Genomic DNA, 13,011 nt, shown 5'->3' on the forward strand with positions numbered 1-13,011 from the left:
TTTCTATCTGTATCTTGAGATCCGTGCCCAAACATCCAGGCTTCCCAGAGTGATAGGAAGCTGGGGACAGACGGGGGACGTGATAAGATCTATAGAAAATTGAGTGGCAGGTAAATCTTTTCAAATGAGAGCAAGAAAAGAATTTCAAAGGGAAGATGGCCTATCATCTGTCCTGAAAATAAAAACCTCCTGGGCGTTCAGTGTGAACCAGTAAACCAGGAAGCAACACAAAGGGGAAGGTTACAGGGAGACACTCTCAAGGCCACTGTCAAGGAGACATCACCGAAGCCCTGGGAAAATGCAAACAGTGGCCAAGTCCCCCTCGCTTCCCCCATAGCCAGCACTCGCTGACCGTCAGCTCTGAGCACAGCTTGCACACTAGTCACTGAAGGGCTCAGTCCCTCTAAGGACTTCCAGTTAGGTTGTGGACAGAAATCATACAGCCAAAGCAGGTAAATTGCCATGTGAGCAGTGGTTCCGATGGACAGAAGACACAGATGTTTCGTTGTTCAGAGGAGCGGGTCAGCGCACTCTCCAGAGATCCATTTGGCCAAAAGAGGTAAATTTCAGACGGCATCACGACCTCTTTCGCCCAAGTTTATTTCATGGAATGTCCGCATCTGGGAGACGCTCCCTGAAGCCAAGGCGTTTGGGTCGATCAAGTTTAGGAAACGCCACATTCTGTAACCCTCTGTTGCCAATTTACAACAGATGTTAGGATTTTAAGGGGAGCACTGAGAAGTCCTGCGCAACGAAATTCAGTCAGTGTCTGTTTTATGAGCAGGATTTTTTGTTTTCCTCATGGGAAACCCTGGTTTTCTCGGGATGCACGCTGGGAAACATGGAGTGTGGTGGACAAAAGAGAAGAAGGGAAGTCAGGAGACCTGAAGTGTTGGTATCTCACAGAGCCTATATGGGATCTTTATATCCTGGGAATGCTCTTATTAGCATCCGTGTAGGCAGAATGGAAGAGGGTAAAGTAAGGAAGGGCCAAGCACTTTCTAGAAGTAATTATTATGGTCAAAGGATGACCAAAATCATATGTCTAGAGAAAAATAAAGGTGCCATCTTGGCTGGGAAATTGAATTACAAGGGAGCCTGGGTAGCTCTGTCAGGTGGGTGTCCCGTCTGACTCTTGGTTTCTGCTTTGGTCACGATCTCACGGTTTGCGAGTTCGAGGCCTGCATCGGGCTCTGCACGAGCAGTGTGGAGCCTGCTTAGGGTTCTCGCTCTCTCCCTCTCTCTCTGCCCCTCCCATGCGCTCTCTCTCAAATAGACTTAAAAAAAAAAAAAGAAAGTTGAATCACAAAAGGAGGCCATGGTTAGGGAAAGCCTTGAATTATTCTAAGGGGCCGTGGAATTTTGGAGCAAAGCATGGTTAAATCAACGTTTTAGGAGAACCAGCCTAATATCACATAAGCTAGGCTGGATGTGAGGCAGCCTTCGAAAAGGAGGGAAGAAGGGGAGCCTGGGTGGCTCAGTCAGTTAAGCGTCCAACTTCAGCTTAGGTCATGATCTCATGGTTCATGGGTTTGAGCCCTGCATCGGGCTCTGTGCTGATGGCCCAGAGCCTGGAGCCTGCTTCGGATTCTGTGTCTCCCTCTCTCTCTGCTCCTCCCCTGCTTGTGCTCTCTCTCTCTCTCTCAAAAATAAAGAAACATTAAAAATTTTTTTTAAAAAACTACATTTGCTGCTTCAGCAATAGCATCTTTGAATTGAGATCAAGGGGGTAAGTACCGTGGCCAGAAAATAAAGAATGTCTTAGCATTAATGCCGTGATGTTTTCCAGAAAATGTGGCCAGGCTTATGGGTTTTTCAACCAGAACTAAAGAGAGGGGAGCAGTAACTTTGCCTTTCCACACTGTTGTTGCGTCTGCCCTATGACCCAATGCCTCTGTGTGGCATTGAGAAGGCAAGGGGAATTGTGGGGGTCCCCGACTACAGCCCATCTCTCCTCTTTACCCCAACCCCACCCCGTTTCACCACCCACCCCTCCCCACGTTCACTAGGTATCATTCCATTCTTTGAAGTCTCTCCTTTTTTCTTTTCCACTTATGCTACCCTGATGTCTGACTGCTGACCGTCCCTGGTTTGAACAACTGCAAGTTTCTCAGCAAAAAATTCTCCTCCTTCCAGTCCCGTCCTGCCTCCACTTGTCCTGCTACCCAGGAGTCATCCTCAGATGCTATCCGTTTTCATCATGCCCCACCTTGATTTCTGAAGCCTGCAGGGTCTTCCTGATGGCCACCACTTCAGGGTCATGTTCTCTCTTTGGCTTTATGTCCCCCGCCCCCTCGGCTTCTTGTTGAACCCCTCTCTCCTATCTTCTGTTCCCTCTCAGGCACTCGGCTGCTACTCCGTATTTATTGCTAGCTTTTCTCTGGAGATACGGAGTTGTTGTGAGTTTCATGAATGACCCTTTGGAATGACATCTGGGGAAGGGCCAGAAGGCTCTTCCTGACCCCCATTCCATCTTCTCCATCATCCGAGCCATGCCCTGTGAGGACAGGTCAGGGGAGACGTCAGAGCAAGGAGTGGGGGAAGAATGGGATGCACAGAGAACTTGGTCATGTCTTTACACTTGATGTTTTCACAGGCTAGGCGGTGTTAAAATGGCACATGCCCTGTTTGGCAACACCCAAACCTTACACAGCCTTCGGTCTCACAGCCTCCAGGATGTTCCCGACCAGTGTGCCCTGTACTCTTCCCTGTCTCTGAAGTCGTCCAGGGATTAGAGTTCTTAAAACACACATTCTACGTGCTCTTTGGCATCTCCCCTAATTATTTCACGTATCTTTCTTGTCTTTCCAGGTAGACTGGGTTATACTTTGTCTGTCTGTCTCTGTATCTATCCATCATTTATCTATCACCTATCCCTCATGCTCTCATCTCTCTCTCTTTCTCATCTCTCACCTATGTCTATTTATATCATCTATGTATCCATCCATCCATCCATATTCTCATGATGCTTGCTGAGCAATGGCGATACTCAATAAATTGATTGCTGGAGAGGTGCTTTGTGATGAAAATAATTCTCAAGGACTGGACAACAAAGGGAAGAGGAGGTTTGCCAACAGTGCAGTGACGCTGTTGGTTACAAAGGACATTTGGTGCCTAGGAAGGGACCGCTATCCTTCTAGTGTGTTTCACTACGGCCATACCCATCGTTCTTCTTCCAATCAGTGCTTCCTCCGATCTAGGCTAGACTTGACCAGAGCTTTGCACAGTCCAGACAAACGATGGTTAGACCCCTCCTCTCATCCTGTACTCTCAGAGGAATTGCTGGGGTCAGAGTTCAGTAATAAGTGTTGGAAAAATTGGGTAAGATGGCCTCAGTGACCCCTGGCCCATGGGGCGAACTCCTCTATTCCTGCTTGACATGTCAGGCATAACTTTGAAGATATTTTGATTTTCTTCTATCAAAATTCACCAGGTCTTCCACATCTAAATGAAATATCCTCTTGGGTGGCAATGCTCCCTTTGCTCAACTAGAGAACAATCTAGAAACTTAAAATAATTCTTAAAGGTTGAGTTTGTTTGTTTAAATAGAAAAAAAAAAAAACTTTGGGGGGCGCCTGGTGGCTCAGTTGGCTTAAGCGTCTGACTTCGGCTCAGGTCACAATCTCACGGTTCGTGGGTTCGAGCCCCGTGTCGAGCTCTGTGCTGACAGCTCGGAGCCTGGAGCCCCGCTTCGGATTCTGTGTCTCCCTCTCTCTCTGCCCCTCTCCCACTCACACTCTGTCTCTCTCTCAAAAATAAACATTAGAAAAAACAATTTAAAAAAAGAAATAGAAAACCTTTCTTCTTTCAGCCTGGCTTAAAGAGAACTATCACTGTAATGTGTCCAGCAGTAAGAGCAATCATGCTAAAATTTAGACCCAGTAAAATATGGGGAAGACAGCTGTTTTGGGGTCTGAATCCTCATTTTGTTTGCTTCCCGGGGAAAAAAAAACATGGTGCTTTTTGGCTGCTGCAACTCTTTGCACAGCAAAATTTTATGTACGAGAGAAATTATTAAAGTTACAGCTGATGAATCTTGTTTGGAGTTCTATATGTTCCCTTGAAGTCTCTAAAATTATTTTTAAATTAAATTTACTTTGTACCCATCATACCGTGATTTCTATGTATAAATATTTAATCTACTTAATGCAATTGTTTTATTTTTTCCCCCGCTATAAATTTATTTACGTGCCATCCTGTTGCAAAAGGGACGTAAGACAGTTTACAAAAATAATACAGGAAAAGAAAATAAAAATAATGAAAAAGTGAGAATCTTATTCCATTTTTTTTTATAAAGAGCATCTATAGGAAAGCTGGTTGTAAGCAGAATATTTCTACCTAAGAAGTGACCTATAAGCCTGTCGTTTTCTCTTGCTTTTCTCTATGACACAGGACTTGGAACATATTTGAGAAGACGATGCTGAGCGCCTGAGTGAAGACCATTACCCTTGCATTTGTCCGTTGTGAGCATCGAATCGTTGATTAGGAGTGGAGGTTAATCGAGTCTGACTTCAGAAGTCACACCTGCCCAGGGCACCCGGGGGGCTCAGTCAGTTAAGCGTCCGACTTCGGCTCAGGTCATGATCTCCCGGACTGTGGCTTCGAGTCCCGCATCGGGCTCTGTGCTGATGGCTCAGAGCCTGGAACCTGCTTCGGATTCTGTGTCTTCCTCTCTCTCTGCCCCTCCCCTGCTTGCACTCACACTCTCTCTCTCTCTCTCTTTCAAAAATCAAATAAAAACATAAAAATAAAATAAAATGAAAAAAAAAAAAAAGAAGTCACACCTGCCCTTGTAGAAATTCTGAGGAAATGTCCACTTTTCCACAAAAGCACAAGTACGACTTTTATGTGAAGATTTTACGGTAGCCCCTTGTGAGCTTTCCTGTGGTTCTAGGTCAAACAGTGAACTTAAGTCTTCAGATGTATGTTCAGCTTCTCCATTGTACGGGTCACCAAATGAAGAGCCCCACATGAAATCACCCACCAACGGCTGCAAAGTTCATCGGTGGAAGCCGATCGGCTTATGGAGAGGTCAACAAGCTCCAGGGGTCAGAGATCCTCAGGTCTCCCGGGATGCAGCCAGCAGAACCCTCCAGGGCCGGGCCTCTGAGCCGGGCCAGGGTGGCATGGATGAGCCTGGTCCCCGGTGTGGCCTGCCCCCCCCCGGTCCCCAGGCACCCCCGCCCAGCCGGGCCTTACCTTGTAGTCCATCTGCTCTGAGCAGTTGAACACGTACACCATGACGCCCAGTGCTCGGCCCAGGTCCTTGGTGGTCTCCGTCTTGCCTGTGCCCGCGGGTCCTGCCGGAGCTCCGCTCATGGTCAGGTGCAGAGACTGAGTGAGGGTGATGTAGCATCTGTCAAAACATGGGAGCGTGTCGGTCATTCTCAGGGCCCCAGGTGGCCCGGCCCACGGCTTGGGCCCTGCTGGGTCCTAGGGAGCTAGAGCTGAGGCTCTGGAACATAGCGGCCGACAGCTTCCATAAAAGGAAAGCCAGAGCCTCCACTACCATCTGCTCCCCACAGCACTGTGGGGAGCACTCTCTGAGGAATCCTCTGATCGTGATTCTCCCTCCCTGAGCTCGCCCCTGCTCCGTTTTCTAGCTCATTGCCCATTTCTCGTGTCTCCTTCAGCCCCAACACTCTAAGGTGCCTTCACGTACAGCTGTTCTCACTTGCTCGTGCTCTGTCTCGAAGGTTTGTGTGCCCCACCTCCCCAGCTCCTACACTAAAATCCTAACCCCCCAAGACTACGGTATTGGGAGGTGGGGCCTTCAGAAGGCGATTAGCTCGTGAAGGAGGAGCCTCAGGAATGAGATTAGCAGCCTTATAAAAGAGGCTTCAGAGGGATCCCTCCTCCCTTCCGCCACCAGGTGAGCCCACAGTGACGAGATACCTGCTAGGAGCCAGAAAAGGGCCCCAGACAAGAACGTGACCATGCCGGTGTCTTGACCTGGGACCTGCCGGCTTCCGGAACTGTGAGGAATGAATTTCTGTTGTTTATAAGCCCCCCGGTGTATTGTATTTTGTTATAGCAGCTCAAATGGATGAGGACACTCAGACACACAAGGACTGTGCTCGTCCCTCTCTCCTTCCCCCACCCAGCCCCCCGCCCTTCCAGTCTACCTGAGTCGTGTCCTTCCTCAACATCGTCGTTAGTAGCCTAGTGGTGGCCACTCATCCCTTGGGGCTCATATTTGACATTAGCTCCCCGGCTAAGTATCCCCAGACCCCTCAGCACTGGGGGGAGCGAGTACATGTCCCTCAGCTGAGGTCCTCCCCCACTGTCCTGCATGTCAGCGTCCAACATATACCACACATGTTGTTCATACAACCTTCAAAAGACACGTGAAGGTGGGGCCATGTCCTACTCGTGGTTTCATCTCCAGAAACGGCTCTGGCCACATAGAGACCCTAAATAATTATTTATGAAACAAATTCATGAATGAAGCCATCAGTCATTCCATTCTGTTTAATCCTCCTTTGACTATCTTTCCTAATGATAATAAAATAAAAACAAGCATTAGGCTTGCTTCTGGTACTTTCTAAAACAGACTTACATTACAGCAACTTATTTGACATGTCTCCAGAGGCAAGGGAAATAAAGGCAAAAATGAACTATTGGGACCTCATCAAGATAAAAAGCTTCTGCACGGTGAAGGAAACAATCATCAAAACGAAAGGCAACCAATAGAATGGGAGAAAATATGTGCAAATGACGTATTGGATAAAGGGTTGGTATCCAAAATCTATCAAGAACTTACCAAACTCCGCACCCAAAAGACAAACAATCCAGTGAAGAAATGGGAAGAAGACGTGAACAGACACTTTTCCAAAGAAAATATCCAGATGGTCAACAGACACATGAGAAAATGCTCAACGTCACTCATCATCAGGGAAATACAAATCAAAACCACAATGAGACACCCCTCACACCTGTCAGAACGGCTCACATTAACAACTCAGGCAACAACAGATGTTGGCAAGGATGCAGAGAAAGGGAAACCCTCTTTCACTATTGGTGGGAATGCAAACTGGTATAGTCACTCTGGAAAACAGTACGGAGGTTCCTCAAAAAATTAAAAACGGAACTACCCTACGACCCAGGAATCGTACTACGTATTTATTCAAAGGATACAAAAATGCTGATTTGAAGGACACGTGTAACCCAATGTTTATAGCAGCGCCATCAACAATAGCCAAATTATGGAAAGAACCCAAGTGTTCCCCAACTTATGAATAGATAAAGAAGATGTGGCATATATATACATATATATACACACATACACAAACACAATGGAATATGCCGTGGTGGTGAAAAAAAAGAATGAAATCTTGCCATTTGCAACAACGTGGATCGAACTAGAGGGTATTAACACAAACACGGTGATGGAAAAGTCTGAAACTGGATGATGGTAATGGTTGCACAACTCTACAAAGTACTAACCGTCATTGAATTGTACCCTCGTAATGGGCGAACTGTAACGCATGTAAATTAGACCTCAATAAAGCCATTAAAAAACGTGCCACTGGCCTCACTTCTTGATACCTAGAAAATTAATAACATAGGCTCTCCACCTGCAGGTTGGACCAGAAGGGGCCACCCAAGGGGGCCTCCAAGATGAATTCTGTTCTGGAATCTGATGTCTAGAGTTCACCGGTAGTTCCAGGTGAATACTCTTGTGGCCAGATGGCGACTGCGTCTCCACCGAAACCAAAATGGCTTTGGAAAGACGAAGGGAGTTCCCGAATTCTCTAAGTTTATGTATTTTGAGAGAGACAGAGAAAGTGTGATGGGGGGCGTGCAGAGAGAGAGAGGGAGAGAGAGGGAATCCCAAGCAGGCTCCGCGCTGTCAGTGCAGAGCCCGACACGGGGCTCGAACTCACGGAACTGTGGGATCATGACCTGAGCCAAAATCGGATCCTTGACCGACTGAGCCACCCAGCTGCCCCCTGAATTCTCCTTTAATTGAGTGCAAAATTCCCAGATATATTTCAGCCTTTGCTCGTGACACTCAGGAAGGCAGATCCCCAGGTGGACAGGACAGGTGTGGGGACCTGCTATTCCACTGGCAGTTTTCCCGTGTGAGGGCAGGTGTTGGCTCAACTGATGGGCTGCATTTCAGGGCTGGTGAGCTGGGCTCCCCCAGGGTGCTTCTCTCCTCTCTCAGACACTCCTAGCTGAGTCCTAACAGAGGCCATACCCGCTCTCAGGGGCTGAGTTCTGACTCCAGATTGGCCCCGGTGCCTTCTACCCACCTGAGCCTCGGCTTCTTCTAGAACTTTCCAGGGGCTGTTGCAGCCCTGAACCTCCCAGGAGGAAAGGCAGCTGCCCGGACTGGCAGACTCCCTGGCCTCCGGCCAACTCACCTCCCCACTCTCTCCCACCCCTGATTTGTCCACGGCAGCCTCCTCTGCCGGCCAGAGGGGGACCCAGGCCTCTTCTCCATAGACCTGCAGGGCTCTCGAGGAGTCCAGGAGTCCAGAAACACAAGGGTTTGCAGAAATAGAATTCGCACAGAAAACTCAAGAATCTCTGGGAAGAAACCCTTGGAGCCGGGTGTCAATCTCTCCCGGAGTATCTACTGCTGAGCTTCTGATGATCTCCAGAAGAAGTACTTGGGGGTAGGGGGGAGGGGGTAGGGGGAGGGCCCTCCCTCCCCGCAAAATATTTTTCTCCCCATAGTAACAGAACTCTAGAGCTCGAAGGCGTGTTCTGAGATCAACTAATCCAATCCCTATTTTACAGATGGGAAGACTGAGCTTCGGGAAGGGAGGCTGGGCTAAGGCTAATAATAACTAAGGCAGGGGCAGTGGGGCTTAGGCTTGGGCCATGAGTAAACCAAAAGGAAAACAGTGCCTCCCTCTTCCACATGAGGGTCGCCATTTTGCTTGGGTCATGGGCCATCCGGCCGTCCTAGGCCTTAGGGATACCCGCTCCTGCTCTAAAGTTCAATGTGGGGTCTTGTCAGCCTGTTCATCTCTGTCAACATTAAGCCAGCCGCTTCAGTCTGCAGCTGTTTTCCACTGAGGTGGGCGGATCAGGCTATCGAGGTCTCAGGTGAGGGCTCTGGAGTCAGATAGTGTTCCTACGTTGCCTCTGGTACAAAGTGTTTGCACAACTCAGCCAGGGAAGGAAACCTTGGTGCCTTAACAGAAGCGGTCACTGGAATCCATCCCACAGTCTTGGGCTTTGCACCAAGGAATTCAGTAAGCTCGCTGTGTCGAGCCAATAGCAATTGTGAGAATGGCAAGGACTCCTCCAAGAGGCGCTCTTGCCTGGCCAGCTGGCCCCAACATGGATACGGATCCATTTAGTCTGGTTGTTCCTGGGAAGACAGACCCTTTTGTTCCGGGACGGACCTCAGAGGTTTGGCCTTTTAACCAAGACAGGCTCTTTCCCATTAATTAAATCCTTCCAGGAGGGCTACATCAGCCTTTTCCTCCAGCGAGGCAGGGTTTATGATTTCAGAAGGCAGCTCCTTCCACAGTGTGCCCGTTGCAATTGCTTGAAAGGCTTTCCAAATATCAAGCTGAAGTCAGTCTTGTTCTCTTTGCACAAATGACTCCCATAGGCTTTGGTCTTCTCGCCCCTCAGGAGGCTTCCATGAGGACAAGAGGAGACAAGAGATAGGAAGGTGCCTTGAAAAGAAGGCCGATCCATGTTTAAGGTATTATTTTTTAAGGTGAAAAATATATGCAATATAGCTTTTCTGTTTCGATACAGTTATTCAATTGGCAGATTAAAGAAACTATCAAAGACCCTGCATCTCGATTGCAGCTATAAGTGGCCTGTAGCTATCCTGGAAATGTGGTCTGAGTCATCTTAGAGTTGGTGAAATCTTTATAGTTGTTTTGTATTCGTTTTTCTCCTGCCATGTAAGAAATTACCATAAACGAAGTAGCTTAAAACAACACTCGCTTATTCTCTTACTCTTTTAGGTCAGAAGTCCAGGTGGATCCTCTCTGGAGGGTCTCAAAGACCAAAATCAAGGTAACTGTTGGCTGCACTCTTATCTGGACACTCTGGGGAAGAATCTACTTCCTAGTTCACTCGAGTTCTTGGTTGAATTAAGTTCCTACCAGTTGGAAGACTGAGGTCCTCATTGGTTACTGTTGGCCAGGGGATAGCTCAGCTCCTCTGGGCCTTTCTATCATCTTTGCATATGGCTCCCTCTACCTTCAAAATCAACAACAGTGTGTCAAGTTTGTCTCACGTTCAGATCTCTCTGATTCCCCCTTCTGTCTTCGGCCAGGAGAGAACTCTACTTTCAAGGTCTCACACGATGACATTGGGTCCACTTGAATTATTTCCCTCTTGCTATAAAGCAAAGTATTATCATGGGAATGACATGATCATATGTATAGTTTTCACCCATACTCAAAGGGGAGGAGATCATACAGGGGAAAAGATCATGGGGATCATCCTTAGAATTCTACCTACCACACAGTTCAATAATCATAACATGGATGATGATTATTCATAAGAATGAACACGGATTGCAACAATATCTCCCCGGCAGGGGTCCCTCTAGCGTGACCAGGAGAACTCGGGTCCATGATAGTCAATATTTTTATCAGTAACTTGGATTAAGAAATAATCGATTACATGCAACATAGACTGAATTCAAAATAATCCTAACAGTTGAAAATGATAGGGGTAGATCCAACAGGGTAAAATTTAGGAAGGATAAATGCAAGTTAACCTTCCAAGCACTTTCAAGGGAGACACAGAATCTGGAGCAGGTTCCAGGCTCCGAGCTGTCAGCACACAGCCTGACACGGGGCTCGAACTCACAAACCGTGAGATCGTGACCTGAGCTGAAGCCGGACGCTTAACTGGCTGAGCCACCCAGGTACCCCATAACATTTTAATGTTTAAATATGAATGTTGTCTTCAGCATACATGGCCCCGATTCTAAGATCTATTACTTATGCCATTTGGTTATGAGATCGTCGCTCACCCAGTGCTCATCTTTCTCTTTGCCCCTACGACTTGGTAAATGTCTTTCTCAAAATATGACAGAACACAGAGCAATGACTGACACATGATCTCTGGAACAAAAATAACAGCGTGCTTAGTAACGAAGCCTGAGTAGGTCTAATTATGCTTCATATTTATGTCTCAGATATGTTTGGAAATTCTAGTAGTGACTTAGAAAAGTCAAGAGAATCAAGACTAAAGTTCTCAGAATTTTTCTAATATTGGGCAGTCGATGGGCAGAACAAGAGATAACTTCATAAAGGTGAGTTTCGTTCTATACACAAGTGAAAAGGCAGAGACACAGTGGAATTAAGCAAAGATTTCTTAGCTACGACACCTAAAGCATGGTCCAAAAAGAAAAGCTTGACAGATTGGACCTCACACAAATTAAACACTTTTGCGCCTCAAAAGACACCGTTCGGAAAGTAAAAAGGGAAGCGGCAGATGGGGATACAATACTTGCAAACACATGTCCCATAAAACCAGAATATACAAAGGCTTCTCACAACTCAGCGAGATGACAAACGGATCAAACGGGAGGCAAAGGACATGAACGGGATGACACCAAGGAGATCGACAAATGGCTAATGAGCACAAGAAAAGACGCTCAACAGCATTATTAGGGAAATCGCAATTAAAACTCAGATGAGATCCTACTTCACACCCCCTTGGACGGCTGTAATACACAAGACAGACAATAATAAAGTTGTCAAGGCTGTGGAGAGATGAGAACCCCTGTCTACTGTCGGGGGGGGGGGGTGGTGGGTAGGATGTAAAATGATTCAGCCACTTTGGAAAACAGTTTGCCCGTTTTCCAGAAAGTTCAACATAAAGATCTCGTACCACCAAGCAACTCCCCTCCTGAGTATCGGCCCAAGAGAAATGAAAACTTAACGTCTACACAAGGACTTGCACGCAAAGGCTCACAGCGACATTGTTTGTGACAGCCCCAAACTGGAAATAACCTAAGTGTCCATCAATAGGTGACTGGATAGATAAAATGTGTCCTGTCTATGACATGGGATATTAGTCAGTAAGAAAAAGCAATGGACTACTGCCACGTGCTCTATCATGGACAAACCCCCCCACTCTGTGTAAAATGAAAAAGCCAGACATTAGGGACAAGTTGTATGGCTCCGTTTACAAGAAGTGGCTGGAATAAGCCAAATTTAGAGACACAGAAAGTAGCTCAGTGGTTGGCTGGGGCTGGGGGTGGGAATGGGTATATAAATGGACGTGAGGGATCTCATTGAGGAGGTTAAAAATGTTGTATAACTGATTTATGGTGATGGTTATACCACATGGTCAAGTTACTGGAAATCATTAAGCGGTACATTTGGAATGGGTACAAATTTTTGATACATAAAAGAAACCTCAAATTGTTTTAAAATATATATATAATGAAAAACCTTGTATAGCAACAAAATTTTTATTTAAAAAAATTTTTTAATGTTTATTTATTTTTGAGAGACAGAGAGAAAGAGAGCACAAGCAGGGGAGGGGCAGAGAGAGAGGGAGACACAGAATCCGAAGCAGGCTCCAGGCTCCGTGCTGACAGCACAGAACCCAATGCGGGGCTCGAACTCACAAACTGTGAGATCATGACCTGAGCTGAAGTCGGACACTTAACCAACTGAGCCACCCAGGCGCCCCTAGCAACAAAATTCTTAAAAGCACCTAGTGATAATAAAAAATATTCAAAACCTTTATGACGATACTTAGACACTTTTCTGAGCTGAAATATATAAAACTGAAACTGAAAGATATATAAACATAATTCAAGATATGAATATACAGAAAAGTATCGCGTATCATAAAGATGGCTATTCTTTCCAAATTAACTTGAAGGTATTAAGACTCACCCATCAAAAACCCTAACCATTTATATTTTGGAACCTGACAAAATGATTCAAGTTCGTTTGAAAAGAGAAGAGATAAATATATAATATATATTACATATATATTATATACTTATATATATAATGTATATTATATATAATATATTATATACCTTATATATATAATGTA

General features: G+C 46.2%; 1 protein-coding gene across 1 annotated transcript in view; it reads right to left on the minus strand.

Moving 5' to 3' along the window:
* The window catches only part of LOC125926164 (dynein axonemal heavy chain 9-like), a 43,606-nt gene that overhangs the window by 14,659 nt on the left and 15,936 nt on the right, over positions 1-13,011 (minus strand). Inside the window, exon 8 of the mRNA XM_049635355.1 lies at positions 5,200-5,356. Within this exon, the coding sequence (XP_049491312.1) occupies positions 5,200-5,356 (157 nt within the window). The remainder of the gene's footprint in view (positions 1-5,199; positions 5,357-13,011) is intronic.

This window comes from Panthera uncia, chromosome E1 (genome assembly GCF_023721935.1).
Source record: "Panthera uncia isolate 11264 chromosome E1, Puncia_PCG_1.0, whole genome shotgun sequence".
NCBI lineage: Eukaryota > Metazoa > Chordata > Mammalia > Carnivora > Felidae > Panthera > Panthera uncia.